This window comes from Zonotrichia leucophrys, chromosome 11 (genome assembly GCF_028769735.1).
Source record: "Zonotrichia leucophrys gambelii isolate GWCS_2022_RI chromosome 11, RI_Zleu_2.0, whole genome shotgun sequence".
NCBI lineage: Eukaryota > Metazoa > Chordata > Aves > Passeriformes > Passerellidae > Zonotrichia > Zonotrichia leucophrys.
Window position 1 is genome coordinate 18358352 of NC_088181.1, and position 17096 is coordinate 18375447.

Sequence of the window (17096 nt, forward strand, 5' to 3'; positions counted from 1 at the left end):
CTGTGCACTGGTGTTACTGACACCTCCTGAATGCTGGTACAAAACTTGTGACTCTGCTGACTTCAGTGGCACTAACTATTAAATCAGTCTGTGAGACTGACAGGGTTTGGCAGTGATTTTTAAGGAAGGTTTTATTTCCCTGCTTTGGTACCTGAAAGGGAGGCTTGCTAACGGAGCAGTTCAGCTGGATTTAGTCTCCATTTTACCTGTAGCCAGTTTTTATTTTGTGTTACAATTGTGGTAAAGCCTCCATGAGTAGGACCATAGCAGCAAATGGGACTAATAGGAAACCTTTAGTTTCTCCATTTGATGACACTCACTGCAGCCATTGGCACAATTCATGTGCTGTAAATACAAAATAAACCTTTCCATTTATGAATTGTTCACTTCGCTGGGTTGTTCAGGAATTAAGTGATTCATGCAGAATATGAGTGGGAAAGTTAAAAATGTGAGACTCTGTGTTGGGATTTTGTTCATAATTATCTTGAAGGACCTGTTGCTTATGAAAATATTTTGCTTTGTGCTGCACAAGAACTATAGTTTCTGGGGACTGGAGGCACAGGTTCCTGTGGAGAGGAATTGGTGGGAGAAACCAGTTATGTTTGGCTTTGTTTAAAGCATAGTTCTCCCTATGGTCTTCAAATGAACCTTCCTGTAGGGTGGGGTTGCTAAAGAACTGTTGAGGGGCTGTTGTTTATGGGACAGGTGGCACTACATTCATTTCTGTCTAATCTGGAAGGTTTGTTGGAATCTCATTCAGATTTCAGTGGGGAAATGTCATGTGCCTAAAACAAAAACCTCTTGCAGTGTGCCTTGGCTTCAGATGCTGTTCAGTGGTTTGTTTGGTCAACTGCTTGTTGGACAAAACCTAAAATACATCTAAATCAGACTTTGGGGGGGTTCATTGTTTTTGTTTTCTTAGGAAGAACTATATTTGTTTTATCTGTCAAAACCTGCTGTGTGTTTAATGGTACTTGAGCTGGAATTGGTTTTGCATTTAACTAGCAGATAAGAATGTTTGTTGTATAAGTGTGTCCAAGCAATAACAAAACTCTGTACTAATGCAGTTAGCAGGAAATAAGTCACCACATCATGTCTGTAGCTTTTTTTTGTTCTAGATTCTATGATTAAGTTCACTTTAAGAATTGATGCATTTCTGGTTTAGCCAGTTGAGAATTTCTTCTGTTCACTGTAGTTCAATTCAATTTTTTTAGAATAAGCCTTAGTTTTGATGTCACAAATGTTTTGGGAAAACCATCATTCTGTTGTTGATTTTGGGTGTTGATTACCCTCACTCTTAAATAGGACCCTTTCTCCTACTACACCATCAAAATGTTTCAGGTCTCAACAATATGTTCTGTATTTGGAATTGGTCCTCTGCCTGCACTGAGGAGGGGAAGTCTGCAGTAGCTGACTCTCAGGGTTATAGAAAACTGCTGGAGGTGGCTGAAGATCAGCTGATTCAGTAAAGATTCCACAAATTTATTGCACTGGAGTTTTGCCACATTACAGCCAAAAGCGAACTAAGAAATAATGAAAACTTTGCAGCTCTGTGTAAAACACTGGAGGTGAAATGATGATCTGAAACTCCTATTTTCTGCTTTTATTTCTACCATCACCAGCAAAACCAGATCAGAGGTGACTTGGGAGGCCTGGCTGAATTTCTCTGGGCTGGTTTGATTGTTTGTGCCATTAGATCACAATTTATTTAGTTTACCCGGGGTGCTGAATCACTGTTGGTGTTTAAGGTTCCCTTTCTGGTAAGTGTTGTTCTTCTAAACTTTATCTTGCAGGGAAATTTTAATGCTCCTTTGTGATTTAAGGCCCCTTGAAGCCTCTTTCCAGAGTTAATAACACTTTTCATGGAGCCTTGAGGATGCAGAGCAGGAGCAGGAGGGAAATCAGTCATTTTTTGCTTAGGGTGAAAGATGGTTTCCTGCTGGAGGAGCAGGACTGCGTTGGAGCCATATGATCCCAAATATTCATATCTGTGCCAGCTGTTTCAGATGTGGGAAATGCATGTGCTTTGCAAGGAATGAGACCCACTTCGTTTCATGCATAAAGTTGGGGCTGCTGGGCCAAGGAAATGAGAACAATAAATCTAGATTTTAATTCCAGAAAGTTCAAAGTCTTCAGATGCTTTAAGCGGTGTAAAAGCAATATATTCCTCCCTATTTTGTGCATGTGAATTCTGCTGTACCATTAATTTAAACAGTCTGGATGTAAAAATGTCTTGCTAGTGTGACATTCTTTCTGAAATTCTGTGGGTATTTTTCAGGCAGAAAAAATGCTGACCATTTTGTGGTTTTTTGGAAATCATGCGTAATTATGTCATTTAACCACACAATAAGGCTTTCTGTGGTAGCGTTTTAGATAAACAGGAAAACTCATTTTTTACTTTGTTTTCATTGCAGAACTGTCTTTTTTTATTTTTCGTGCAAAGTTCTTTGATTATTTTCCTCAAAAATATAGCACAACATATTCTGACAGGAAAATAAACCATTAGAAACCTCCTAAAAGTTCTTTTGCAGCGCTGGTACCTGTCACAGCAGGTCTTCTCCTTTTGGGAAAGAGAGTGTTTGATGTCTGATCTGGAAAGTGATGTAAATGTGAGCCATTTCCATAGCCCTGGGGCAGATGATTTCTTCATGAAGGGCCCTTCTCCTTTTGCAGGAACGTTGGGATGAGTTGCTGTGACAGTGGAGGCTGGCGTGGCTGACTCCAAGGACACTGGATCCGGGAGCAGAGGCTCCCTCAGGAATTGGTGGCCCTGAATTGTGGTGGCTCCTGGAGCTGCTCTGGGGGCTCAGTGCAGGAATCGCCCCACCAGTAACACCTGGCACTTTATTCAGGGCTGAAAGCACAGAATGGCATCATTGGGGAGCACAAATGCTGTTTAACCCTCTGCCTGGGGCTTTTCCCTCCTGCCTGTGGGCTGTGGTGGCGGCAGAGGGGGTGCAGGGCAGGGATGCTCTGTCACAGCACAGCTCAGCTCACCCGAGCACAGCTCATTCCTGCTGAGCTGCTTTGCACACCAGATCCTTACAGGGAAAGGTGTTTTACTGCAGCTGGGATAGCTCTGCATGGACCTGAGCATCCAGCATTAGCAGATGGTTCTGTTGCGACAAAGTTTTAATGCAATATTCACTGTACACACTCCAAGAGTGGAAGTGGAAGAGAAACCAAAAGTGACTGCTAAAAAAGGACAAGGATTAGTAGTAAAAGAAGGCTGTACAAATGTTAGGGTGTTGGAGGAATTAGAAGGGAATAGAAAACTCTCAAAGTACTTGGTGCAGAGAAAAAACAGATGGAAAGGTTTGTTTTGTCCATCAGAGAAAACTTTCTCTCCTGCCTTGGCCCAAGAAAGCTGTAGCTGTGTTATTTGTGGGGGAGAGCAGTAATTCATATAAGAGGAGATTTCCACCACATTCAACTTCTCATTTTTCTCTGGTAAACCAGCCTTGAAACTTCTGCTTGTGGAAAAACACGTCAAATCTCATCACCCTAAACTATGAAAAGACGTGTGATTTGAAAGTGGGGGTTGCCTCCTGTCTTGGACAAATGTCATGGTGTGTGCAAGGCAGCAGTTTGATCTCCTGTGGGCTGTGGCAGAGCCAGGGGCTCACTGTGCCCCACAGCCCTGCCAGCCTGGGTAATTCACAGCCCCATTTGTCTACACTGCCTCACAAGGTACTGATTTCATCAATTACAAACCACTGTGGTAATGAATGTTAGCACATGGCTGGGATTTTTTAATGAGCCCTCTCACTGGGTGAGCCCTGGCCCTTGAGAAGCAGCTTTGGTTCGTGTGGCAGCGTTTGCGCAACACTTTTGAGATCTCTAAGTCATGGGGCTGTGGAATCAACCTTGTGTATTTCACTTTCGTTTCTTGTGTTCTGAGCAGTTTTATTGAAAACAAAGTTAGATTCCTCTCTGGATGAATGGCAGTGAAAGTGATAGTAAGTATGTTTTATTGGAGTTTCATATAACTTGTAACTACAAGCTGGGAGGATGCTTCGGGCAAGTTTATAAATGTGTAGGAGGACAAGATTATCCTGATGTTTTAAAGAGAATATATTTTGTATTGAGGATCGAGATTTCTATTGTGATTGGAAAAAAGGAAGTTTCTGATGAAGTGATTAATGTGGATTTCATGTTTTGCCGTGGCTTAGCTGTGAGAAAGGAGTGGCAGGAGGGAGTGTCTGTAGCACTGGCAGCATGGACAGTCTTTGAGAAGGGGAGCAGATATTTTTATTGCAAGAAAAATGCTAACAGATCTAGTTGTAATCTATTTGAAGTACCAAAGAGATAGAAGTAAACATTTTGTATGGGGCTGTTGTCCTTTTCTTGTCTCCCTGCATCAGACAGGGAGGCAGCTGAGGTTTTCTCCCAGCCTCTCTGGTGAATTTATCAGTAGGCCACTGCTGCTGCTGAATTTCCTAAACTGATGGCACATCTTTACTTGCATTTGAAATGTTTTGGTTGAGTCACACCTAAGTGTACATAGCTAAGGGTTTTTTTTCTTGTAAAAGTGTGTCACAGGTAAATGTATTTTATAGTTTCTTAAGGGATAAAATGAAATCTAAATATAGAGTTGCTCTGGAGTTTATTAATTCTGGGCTTGGGAATATGTAAATAACACAGGATTATTTGAGGTCATTGCTCCAAGTGCCTCTTCAGTACATCATTAATTTCTAATGCTGCTTGCAGGAAACTCTTTGGTCTCTTTTGAGCTTTGCAAGCCAGGAAGGATGTGTTGGCCTTGAGGAAGCAATGCTAACCTGGTGTGGAGAAGAGTCAGTGTCAAAGTTTATCAGCAACACCAGAATTGGTGCCCTGTGCAGCACCTTATGTGCCAGAGATTTTGGCCCCTTCAGCCTAATGTTGGTGGCACAATTCAGAGTTGTTCATGTTTTGAGAAAATGAACCTAATATTTGGGGCTTGTACTGCAGTATTTCTAAAGAGTATTGCAGAACCATACCTTTTAAAAGAAAACAAGTGTCATAATATATTAAAAATAGTGTCAAGAAAAATAGAAACTTTATTATATTGGAGAATCTAGAAGTAGAAATTTTGCTGGCTAACATTTAGCGTTAATGTGTGATGTTGATCCTTCTTGAAAGAGCAAAGATTGGTTTTTAAAGCCTTTTTTTAAATTTTAAAGCTTTTTTTAAAATTTAAAATTCAGTGCCATTTTCAGTTTTGAGGCTTGTGTTTACAGAGAAGATGAACTTCATGACAAGCTAATACTTTAAAATGAGGCTGTGTCTGGACAGTAATTTTTTTGGTATGTGTGTCATTGCTGAAATCATAGCTTGACTTTGATTCTGCTTTGATTCTGACTATTCCATTTCACACATGATCTTTCTTTCTGAAGCTATTCAACGTCAAAGATAAAATCTGAAATGTTTAATCACTGAGTATCCATTGAGAATTTGTTTGATGTGAATTGGCCTGCTCTGTTAGCTGACAAAAATTAGTGTGGCATCTGCTGTCTTTAATGAACATGTGCTAAGTGAACTGTGAGAGGCTTTCCAACCAAGTGTGAGGTTTTTTTTATTAAAGTAGTTTGGTTGAGTTTTAATCTGGTTTTAAATTTACATTTTCTGCTGTATTCTGAAGTATGTGGCAGATGAGCATGAGGGGTATTGTCCTTTTCTTAGAATTACTGCTCATGTTAGTGGCAAAAATGCTTTCTTGGTTACTTCTTTCAAAATCCTCTTTCTTCATTTTGCAAGTTTTGTTGTGGGAGGCAAAGACAACCCAATGGATGAAGCATAAAGAGTGTTGAAGGAAGCGTATTTGCAAAACACTGAAATTGGCAAAGGAGGATTTAGCAGAAATTGGTTTTTATCCTGGCTTCTGTCAATTCTAAACTTATGTTTGTGCAACACATTCAGATTGTTGAGTATTTGGCTCTGAGGAAAGAATCTCCCTTCGTTCCTCATCCTCAGATTGAAGTGCTTACCGCAGCCTCAACAGAATTTTGTGGCACAGCAAGAAGAGAATTCTTTCTGAAAAATGTCAGTGGGTGGATGGGGGTGGTTGTCCTGCAAACCAAAGCAAAACATTCTTAAGGCCTTCCTTGCTTGTCCTGGAAAATGCAGAAACCCCAACCAAACAACAAAAATCCCCCAAACCATCCATGCAGTTGCTTCAGGTGTGGTGAGAGCTGTGCCCATGGTGTGCCCGTGCTGTCCCTGCTGCCTGCTACTGGCCTCTGGGGGGATATATTTTTGTTTTATCCACTGGGCAAACTTTATTTTCAAGTAGAGCGAGTGTTAGGGTTTTATCCTAAATGGTGAATTCAACTTTTGTTGAAATCAGAGTGCACATGTGTTAATTCATCCTCTGAATTTAGAGTGACCTGTCATTATCCCAGTTCCATGTTTGTGATTGCAGTGCCAGGGGATTTTCCTTCATCTCTTAGCTGCTTGTTTTATTGTGGTATAAAGGAATGATAAAATGTGTTTTATATGAAATATAGCGTACTGATGATGATAAATGTGAAAAAGGCAGGCATTTTTGGAGACTGGTAGAAATCCTGAATCTGTTCTATTTGAATTGATTTAGATCTCAATTGGTAGTGAATTCTAAGTAATAATCTTTATTGACATGTCTTTCAAAATCACACAACATTAATACTCTGTAATTGTATTTGAGGTTGACAAATGCATTCCATCTTCTAGTTTTGGAATAGTGTATCATGAGTAAAAAATGTAATAAAATGTTTGAGGTGCTGTTTGCATGTTAAGCCCGTGGCCTGCAAGGGTTTCATGCTTTTTGGGGTGTCTTGGTCATTTTGGTGTTAGAGTCCTTGTAAAAGTGCCCAAGTGTTCTTTGTTGAATGGGACAAATCCAGAAATTCATACATTACTTTGCTTTTGTTTTTGCTCCCTGCACAGTGCCCTGCTGTAAACTGAAATCACACATTCCTGAGCATAAACCGATCGTGTTCCCAATGGAAATGTCAGGAATACTTGTGGCTACTTTCAAAATGTGCAAATCTATTTATTTTTTTTCTCCCCGCTTGTTTTTCTTCGCAGCTTTTGGCGCTGACGGCGTTCATCTGCATAGAGACCATCATGGAATGCTCCCCCTGCGAGGGCCTTTATTTCTTTGAGTTCGTCAGCTGCAGTGCTCTCGTGGTCACCGGCGCTCTCCTGGTTTTGTTCAGTCTCAGCCTTCACACAAGAATACCCCAGATCAACTGGAATCTCACTGTAAGTTCATTTGAATCCTCACTGGGTTAAAAATAGCTGCAGATCTGGTTTAAGTTTGGTCTTTGGGCTTTGCTTTCTCCTGTTGTTTAGTATTGTATGAGTGTTCTTTATGCTGGGTAAAGTATACATTTTACTTACATTTATTTGGAATGCTAACAGCAGAATGAGCTGTGAAATGTGGCAAGATTCAACTATACTGATAGAACTAAAATCGTGTTCTGGTAGATTGTCTTTGGGAGGACAAACTTGTGCTAATGCCAGCAGTTAGGCTGTGTGGGTGAAATGGATAAAAATGCAGCCTGTAGTTATTTAACTTTGACAGATGCTGATTTACAGCAGCATGTTGTTCTCTCTTAACCTGGGGTTTTTTATATTAGGACAAATTTGCTACATATATTTTCTTACATAGACTAATACAATCATTGGGCAGTAGTGTATAAATTAAGTGTTTTCTGTGAAAATTGGGTGTTTTGTATTGCCTACACACCTAACTATTAAACATTGACTAGCAATGCTTAACATGTTCTCAGATATGAGGAGTTTTAGGAAGAGAACTGCTGGTGGTGCACATTCCTTTTGTACATGTCTCTATTTTCATGCTGTATTCTGAGTTAAACTTTCAGACTGGGTTGCATAAACACAGTCACAAAATCAGCATGTTAAGTCACTCTAGGAAAAGATCTGTCAGCTTCAAGGGCAATATTTATACCAACTTCTTTGGACAGTACAGATACAGTTGTGCCAGTGTTCTGTGTTATAACAGTAATTTTGCAAGTACTGTCAGAGTCCCAGAGGTTTTTAGGCTTCTGTGTGATTTAAAAAAATAAATTTAAAATGTAATGCATTAATGTAGCAGTTTGCTTAGTTTCTCAGCCCAAATGATTTGGTTAAATTGAGATTGGAACATGGAATTAGGTGATCCTTTCTACCCTGGGGCTGCTGAGGAACTCCTCCTGTTGATGAACTCCTCCTAGGAGTGCTTGGTGGATAGATGAGGTGTTGTGTGCCTGAAGTGATCCCTTTGTGGTGGCATCAATTGTGCCTGCATAGCACCTGTTGGGAGATGTTTTGGGGAAGGGGCTGGGGGTTAAAAATCCAATCAGTTGTGCTTTGGGGTTTCTTTGTTTGTTTTATAAAGGTGTGTCAGTTTTTGAGTAGTGGTCAGGCTCTGCAGCCCCTGTCTCAGTGGCACTGGAGCAATGAGAACACTCATTATTTATTTATATCAATATTTATTATATCATATATTATTTATATCAATATTTATTACTTCCCTGTGTTTTGATGGTTATTTTTATACTTTTGCAGCCTCTGTATATGACAGAGTTACTACAGGAGTTGCTTTCTGAACAACAGTCCTTCACATCCCTGGGTGCCTTAGGAGAAAGTCACTCCTGCTTATGTATAAATTCATCAAGATAGATGCTTTTAAAAATATATATGACTTTATAATGCATATTTCCCTTATGGAAAGTCTCAGGCCTTGCTTTTAGAAGCTGTGTGAGAAGAAGAGGCTGTTGCAGTGCTTGAAGGAATTCAGCTGACTTAAATTTAGGAAAAAATCTTTAAAAATACCACTTTTTCCTAGGAACCATTGCAAACATTTGCTTTCAAATGATCCTATGTATTAGAAAATCCCTGGCCATCAACTCCTATTGTCCAACACAGGATTGTTTCCTTTAAAAGTCTATTAAAATTAGAATTCTTTCCAATGTGTTGTGGATATTGGCAGATGTCCCTTGTCCCTGGCTGGAATGAAATGTGGATGAGTGTGGACTAGGATCTAACAGATATGCAAAGGTGCTAAATTTTTAAAAGATGTATCTTTTTAGCCATTTGGGGAAAAGATATTTGTTTAGATACTAATTAGAGACTTTCCAGTAATTTTCATATTTTCCTGATGTAAACATGCAAGAAACAGGGAGTTGGTGAGGGCAGAAAAGAGCCTTGTCTGGGTGTGTTGGAGAGAGGCTGGTTTGTTCCTGCAAGATGAAAGAACAGCCCCTTGTCTGTGTTGTGCAGCACTATCAATAATATGCAAAAATGCAAAAGCTGGGGAACCTGTCAGTGGAAATTTCCATTTCCTTTGTGCCTCAGAGCTCAGAGGGAGCCCATTCTGCAGGGAGACAGGAGTGGCCCAGGGGAATGGGGAGCACAGCAGCTCCTGCTCCACCAGGAGCTCAGGCATGTTGCTCTCAGAGAGAGCTAATGAATTCTGCTATGGTTTAGTCTTTGCCTAAATTATCTTTTTCTTTTTTCTAAAATTCATGATTTGCATCTCATGTGATGTACAGGGAGATCTGAGGGTCTGGTATCCAAAGGGTGAGTGTGAGCTGGCAGCCTGCAGGAGCAGGAAAGGTGCTGGAGTCCTGGGGCTGGGCTGGGACTGGGATCCTGCACTGGGATCTGCTCCTGGGCTGGGACTGGGATCCTGCCCTGGGATCTGCTTCTGGAACTGGGACTGGGATCCTGCACTGGAACTGGGATCCTGCCCTGGGATCCTGCACTGGGATCTGCTCCTGGGGCTGGAACTGGGATCCTGCACTGGGATCTGCTTCTGGAACTGGGACTGGGATCCTGCACTGGAACTGGGATCCTGCCCTGGGATCTGCTCCTGGGCTGGGACTGGGATCCTGCCCTGGGCTGGGCCTGGGATCCTGCCCTGGGATCTGCTCCTGGAACTGGGACTGAGATCCTGCACTGGGATCTGCTCCTGTGGCTGGAACTGGGATACTGCGCTGGGATCTGCTCCTGGAACTGGGCCTGGATCCTGCACTGGGATCTGCTCCTGTGGCTGGGCCTGGGATCCTGCACTGGGATCCTGCACTGGGATCCTGCACTGGGACTGGGATCCTGCCCTAGGATCTGCTCCTGGGGCTGGAACTGGGATCCTGCACTGGGATCCTGCACTGGGATCCTGCACTGGGATCTGCTCCTGGGGCTGGGACTGGAATCCTGCCCTGGGCTGGGACTGGGATCCTGCACTGGGATCCTGCACTGGGATCTGCTCCTGGGGCTGGGACTGGAATCCTGCCCTGGGCTGGGACTGGGATCCTGCCCTGGGATCTGCTCCTGGGACTGGAACTGGGATCCTGCACTGGGATCTGCTCCTGGGACTGGGATCCTGCCCTGGGATCTGCTCCTGGAACTGGGATCCTGCCCTGGGATCTGCTCCTGGGACTGGAACTGGGATCCTGCACTGGGATCTGCTCCCTGGGCTGGGACTGGGATCCTCTCTCGTGCTCCGGGAGACGCCTCAGTGGTGCCAGGGAACACTAGAATGTGGCAGTGTCCCTCGGATGGAAGTTTGTGTGACAAGGGAAACCTGTTTACCTGAGTGCCAATGTGAATCATTGCATGATCAGCCTGTAGAATGAGCTGTTGGTCAGTGTGTAGGGAAAAAAATCTTCCAAGACATTTTGACCATTGATTTTTTGCTTTAAATTATTTTCTTGGAGCACTCACTGGCATTATGGAGTGTATTTTGGGAGTCCAGTTCTGGCTGCAGTTTTCCAGCTCAGAAGTGAGGCACAGAGCTGAGCACAGCACAAAATCAGAGCTGCACTGGACTCAGCCCCAGGGAGCAAAGAGGGACCCAGGTGTGTGTGTTAGAACACACAGGGCAGCTGGGAGTTCTGTGCTGCCTGAACACTGATTTCATCATCTCTGCAGAGCTGCTTGCTTTCTGTTTCTGCAGCAGTGAAACCTTCTGTAGCACAGCAGCTGACACTTGAAGGAGTTGGCAGAAAATTTCATGTGACAAAACTGTCCTGTGCTGCCTTGCCTCTGCACAGTGTAATAACAAAGCCATAGCTCAAAGTCCTTCACAGGACCATCTTGAATTTTATTTATATTTTAAATTTATTTTTTCCCTTCTGTTTTGAAAAAACCATTTTGCTTTCCTTAGCTGTTGAATGAAAAATTAAATCAGTCATCCTTGACCTTTATACTTACTGCTCTCAAAACAGCAGTACCTGTTAAGGTTAAAAATGAACATTTTATGTGTTTAACAACAATTGCAAGAATTCATTTTCTCTCGGTGCTTCATGGACTGTTCTGGTTTGGTGCATGGTGTAAATGCTACTCTGTAATAAATGCAGTCTCTAGTTTTAAATACAAGAAACATCATGTATTTTGGTAGTTATTGCAGGTGTGGTCTGTTGCTTTGTGACAGTAACTTTCTGAAATTTGTATTCATGGGCTCTTCTATTGGGGAAGCAGTGCTTATGTGTATCTTGTGTTTACCTAGGTAACTCTAAATATACAAGGAAAAAAGACATGGCAATTAATGCTCATAGAGTTCATTTGGTTCTTTCTACCTAGCACTTAGTTTTGCTTGATGAACCATGTTTCCATTTTTAATTGTAGTGCAAAATACTCAAACAGTGTTTAATAACAGAACAAAATTCTGGGAGTTTGACCAGAGGTGCTTGGTTTAGAGGACTGACTGGTGTGTTTGTAACCTTCAACTTGACAACTTCATATAGAAGCAAGGGAAGATGTTCCCAAACCTTGCAAATAAAGCACTGGTTGGAGGAAAAATTAAGGTCATTGTAAAAAAAAAAATTAATAATTAAAAAATATTAATAACCACACTCCCCCTCCCTTCCCCTGACAAACAAACCAGCAAGCCTAAACAAAACGAAAAGGAAATGTTACTTTGAGCTCTGTCTTCTATGGAAGATAAATCAGGTGTCTGATTCTGGCACTGACTTCTGTCAGGTTGTTGAAATGTGCAGGCTTTGCTTCCAGAGTACATCAGTTTAGCCACTTTAATCTCCATCAGGATGTAAACTTTTGGATTTCAGAAAGCGAATGACAAGAGCAGGCACCAGTTTAAATGTGATATCTCTGTTTACAAAAGTTTCAGCTGCAATATGGCACAGTTTGCCTTTTGAACAGTACCTGGGCACTTGTGCAGGATGATGTACTGGATATTAAAGGCAGGGCAGGAATTGTGATTGAATGATTCCTAGATATTTTTCTTGGCATAAGCCCATCTTCATCCATGAGTTACAACATCTCCTCTGCCTTGTCCTGCCCTGAGTGGGACAGAGAGCAAATCCATGGCCTTGGAAACTCTCAGCTGGACTGGCAGGACCACTGGGACTGAGCAGAATCCTTGCAAATAAACTAGCAAGTGACCAGGAGTCATTTGTTCACTTGAATTATTTTGGAAAGGAAGCAGCAGCAGCCTGGAGTGGGTTTGATGCAGCTCAGAGATTTGATTCTGTTGTGGATGGCAGCTCTGCACAGGATTTTATGGCACAGCACTCTGTCTCATGAGGTTGCTGTAATTTCAGCAGAAATTCTTCTACCTCTGTGATGTGGTTTTACTTTGTCTATAAATATAATAGCAAGAGCTTCAGCTCCATCATGGACAGATTTGAAGCAGCTCATCTTTTTCCAATTAGTTTATTCTTCCTATTGTCACGATTATTCATTTTCTCTTACGTGGAAAAAACTTGCAGTATTTTAGGGAGTGTCCTCTGCTTCTTGCTGTAGTTTGTTTTCTTTTATTTCTCCTCTTACTTCACCCAAAACTGCTGAGGTTTTTTTGCTTTTCTTATCTTTCTGCTCTAAGTAGTAGCTCCCATATTTTGGATTAAGGCCCTCCATTGCTATTTGCATCTGTGATGTTACCATTACATGTGTATGTGACAGTGTTACTGCTGTCATTGCTCCTAAAGCTCCAAAGTCTACTCTGGGGGTATAAAATAATTTTCATTTTAGCTTTTTAAAAACTCAGCCTCATTATATGAATGTGAATCAGTTGTAATTGCATTAGAAGGGTTTGACCTAAACGGGGAAAATGGAGTTGCAAAGATGAATAAATTGGAGCTTCAAGATAGAATCACTTCTTTAGATTTAAATTGTTGAATTCTCTGTGTAGAATTCGATATTCTTTGTAAAAATTAAATTAGAATAAAATGCCAGTGATGATGACAAGTTGCTGCTGTACTTACATCAAAGTCCATTAGAAAAGGCATCAGCAGTTTAATTTCAGCAGGATTTTACATTTTGCAGGTCCATTTGTAGCATGGAGCTAGGTGATCAATGTGTTATGTTGGCCCTCTTGCTTACACTGAGCTCCTTTGGAAGGGTCCCCAGGGTGACAATTCTGAACCTCAGAGGTCAGCAGGATTAATTAATGAGTACATCTGACCCCAGAAATCACAGACCATCATGTGCCATCCATGTGGTCTTTAATTATGGTGCTAAGGAAGCACAAAATGTGTGTGTGTGTCTGAAAAAGCATAACCTGGATTATATGAAGTGAAAGGGTAGAATATTAAATACATCTTTGGCTGTTTGTTCTGATGCTTAGGTCTCCTACATTTAAAATTAGCTTCATTTTGAATATGGCTTCTGCCTTAACTTGGCAGCTGTTGGTTTTGTTTTGCTGTCAGTTTTGCAGGCTGTCTGATGTTAAGCTTTTAAAACAACCAGTGTTTTTAATTGTTTGAACACTGGAGTCTTAGTGCACACAGCTCAACCTTTTTAATATTCAAAGCAGTTTAGGTTCTTTTGATTCATACTGTGAGAAATTTTCTCCTCCTTTCAATAACTTCTGAGGCTCTTCTCTGTATCCTGTCCAATTTTTCAACATTCTTTTAAAAATGTGGATACTGGAACAGGGTGCAGTGTCCCTGGCAAAGGTAAGATTACCCCCTGTCGTGTCCATAAGTCCAAAGGAATGCAAAAGTGATTTTTGTCCCTATTTTTGGTCATGGCAGCACCTCTTGAGATGCCTGCCTGCAGTAATTACCAAGTTCTTCTGAATTATTTCTTCTGGGATTTGTCTCTGTTCTGCAGCTCCTTCCTGTAGATGCCAGATGTACTCTGGTAGTAAAATACACAACTTGACCTTGAGTTGAATTAATTTCTGTTTTTTTAATTATCCAAGGGCTGTCCTCTCCTCAGTATTAGTTTCCCCATTCTTGGTGGCAGCTGCAGGAGCGCAGCTGAGGTGTCAACTCAGAGCTGCACAGGGCCACGCTTGGAGAAACTCTGTCTGCCATTGATTTTATAATACTGCTCTTTATGTAAAGTTTAAATTTCATCTCTGCAAAGAAAAAGTTATGTAATAAAAACTGCAATACCTAGTTAATAGAATTTGGGTTTGTTTGATGTCCTAGGTCTCAGGTAGCATCTACCTCAGTGAGCTTGAGCAGGGGTAAAACAAAAATATCTCAGTACACAGGCAGGTGAAAAATTGGTAGGAATTTGTAAGACCCACAATTGGCTTTTGTTTCTTTACTATTTGATTAGAGTTTGGGTCTTACTGGGCTCGTGACACCTGGATGTGAGTGTGGCTGTGAGCCATGGGAACCTCTCTGGTCCTTGGGAAGGTCCCTGTTGGAGATGAGGCTCAGGTGCAGTCTGGACACTCAGTGCTGATACCCAGCTGTGCTGAGTCAGTGCCCTCAGAATAGATTGTGATATATATATATATATATACTCAAAATAGAGTGTGTTATGTGAGTAGCACAGTGCCAGAACCTTCCATTCCTGCCCTGTGTGTCTGCAGCATTCTGTGCCTGTGGCTGGGACAGGAGATGGGTGGGCAGGCTGGACAAAACTGTTCCCTCCAAAAACTCCTTGTGCTGTGGAACTGGAGCGCAGCTGGGCACTCACACCCACAGGAGTCACTTCAGAGTTACGTCTTAAATCTTCTGAGCCTGGCTTCTCATTGCACTTCACAAGATGCACTTTGGGAAAATAATAAAATAATTATTTAAAAAATGGAAAAAGTGAAGGAGCTGTAACAGGAAGTGAGCCTGCCTTGCATGTGGGAGAAGAGAGTCGAGTAGAACAAATTGTCCTTAAATTCTAATTGTTGTGATTGCTTTTATATGGTGGGAGTTGTCATGTTCACTGTGGTTTTGTGGGTTTTTTTTTTTTTTGGTTTTGTGTGGGTTGTTTTTTTTTTCTTTACCTCAAGGCTATAAGTAGCACAACAATCTTGAATTGAAGGTTTTCTGTCAATCCCTTCTGTCTGTGGTAGTATTCACTTCTCACAGATTTGATGTTTGTGCTGAATTTCTTGATTCCTCCATCCTTGTCTCACCTGTTCATTCGTGGTGGCTTTGTGGTTTGGAAATGGTGTTCCCCTGTTTAATGGGAGCGTGCAGACAGTGCAGGGTCCACACACATCAGATGTGAAAGGTGTCCTGATAACACACTGAGCACCTTGTCCTGAACAAATCTGAACTTTGTTCCTTCTCTTATTTACACCTTTGGGTATTTTTTCCCTCGAGCCTGATCAGTTAGTCTTGTATTGATGTAATCACTCTTGTGCAAACACCTGCCATTCAGAATTCCTCCTTTGGTTCCAGTGACATGTGAATGACCCTGTTTGAGGTGAGGCAGGGCAGCATCACCATCTGAACACCAGAGACAGGAATTGTGTGGAGCAAGTTGTTTTCCTTTGCTTGGAGCAAAGCAGTTTTCCCTGAGCATGATGCAGTGTGTATGTTGTAAAATGTCTGTGTGAAATGCCAGTTTTATGCAATAAACAGGTAAAACCCCTCTGTTGTTACCCTGCTGGCAGCTGTTACTGCCAGCAGTGGCACAGGAGGTGCAGATTGTTCCGTGCAGGAGGGGTGGGAAGGCTGCTGGCCGGCGTGTGGGCTGTGCTGGGTGTGGGCAGCGTATGCCAGGCTGGCTCAGGGCGAGCCTTTCACTGCCAGCTGTGCCCTCTGCCAGCCCCCAGGGGATGTGCCAGGGCTGCAGGGGCTCGGGGGCCCTGGCACTGCAGCTCCTGGGGCACAGCTCTGCCTCCCTGGCACACCTCGGCCACCAGAGCAACTGCGCTTTGTGTTCCAACTTTCTGTGTCATCGCTTCTGATAAGGCAAACAATCATCATTTAATAATGCTACTGAATTTGTTTTTTTAGGATCTGGTCAACACTGGACTCAGCACTTTCTTCTTTTTCATTGCCTCTGTAGTACTGGCTGCTTTAAACCATAAAACTGGAGCAGAAATTGCTGCTGTGGTAAGAATTTCAACTTGTTTCTATCTGACTCTTACCTTGTATTAAAATTAACTTTTACTCATTGATTGAATACACCTGTTGCCTTTGCCATCACCACTTACTTCTAATTTCACAGTTTGCTGTGAGATAGTTCTTATTTTAAGAATGCTAACATCCTTGGAGCTTAGTCTGAAGGCATGAGGCAAGAAGAGCAGAAAAAAGACTTGCAGAGAACACTTTACAGTTGAGCTCACCTTTCTCTTTGGTGCCTTTTCTTTGGTGCTCTATGGTGCAAGCCTATGGAAACAATAGAGCCAAAAAAAAAAAGTAAGAAGTTGAAGCTGCTTATGCATAATTTGCTTAGTTCTTGCTCAGTACAGAAGATTTTTTTGTTCTTTGGAGTGAGTGTAGCAGCACTTCAGGGTTTTAAATCTACAATGGTCAGTTTAAACAAATTACTTTTGTGTGTGAGTTGGTGACCCCTTATTATTGTCTATTTTCTTTTTAACCTGGTTTTTAAAATCACATGAGTTCTGCAGAGGCATAGAGGCTGATGCTCTGGACTTGTCACTGTCAAGAAATGAATGAGCTTTTGGATGAAGAGCTGGTTTCTTTACAAGGGGGTTCTTTACCTTGAGCTGCACTGCAGGATTTAATTCTCATGCTGGTAGTCAGAGAACTCTGCTTTCTGGGATCATTGATCTCAGCTGCTTTTGCAGGTTCTGTAGTTCATTGAGAAGAAAAAGTGTAATTTCCCAGGTGACGATGATTTATCAGTGCAAATAACGTGGGAAGCGGAACTTGTGAGGGCTGTGCTGCGAGGCTGCCGCTGTTGTTTTCACCATGCCCCGCGCCGTGTGTGTATTCCCGCCGGTGTTCGGCTTCCGGGCCACG

General features: G+C 42.1%; 1 protein-coding gene across 1 annotated transcript in view; it reads left to right on the forward strand.

The window, feature by feature from the left end:
• The window catches only part of CMTM4 (CKLF like MARVEL transmembrane domain containing 4), a 31414-nt gene that overhangs the window by 7566 nt on the left and 6752 nt on the right, over positions 1 to 17096 (forward strand). Inside the window, exons 2-3 of the mRNA XM_064723230.1 lie at positions 7048 to 7224; positions 16125 to 16223. Coding sequence (XP_064579300.1) covers positions 7048 to 7224; positions 16125 to 16223 — 276 coding nt within the window. The remainder of the gene's footprint in view (positions 1 to 7047; positions 7225 to 16124; positions 16224 to 17096) is intronic.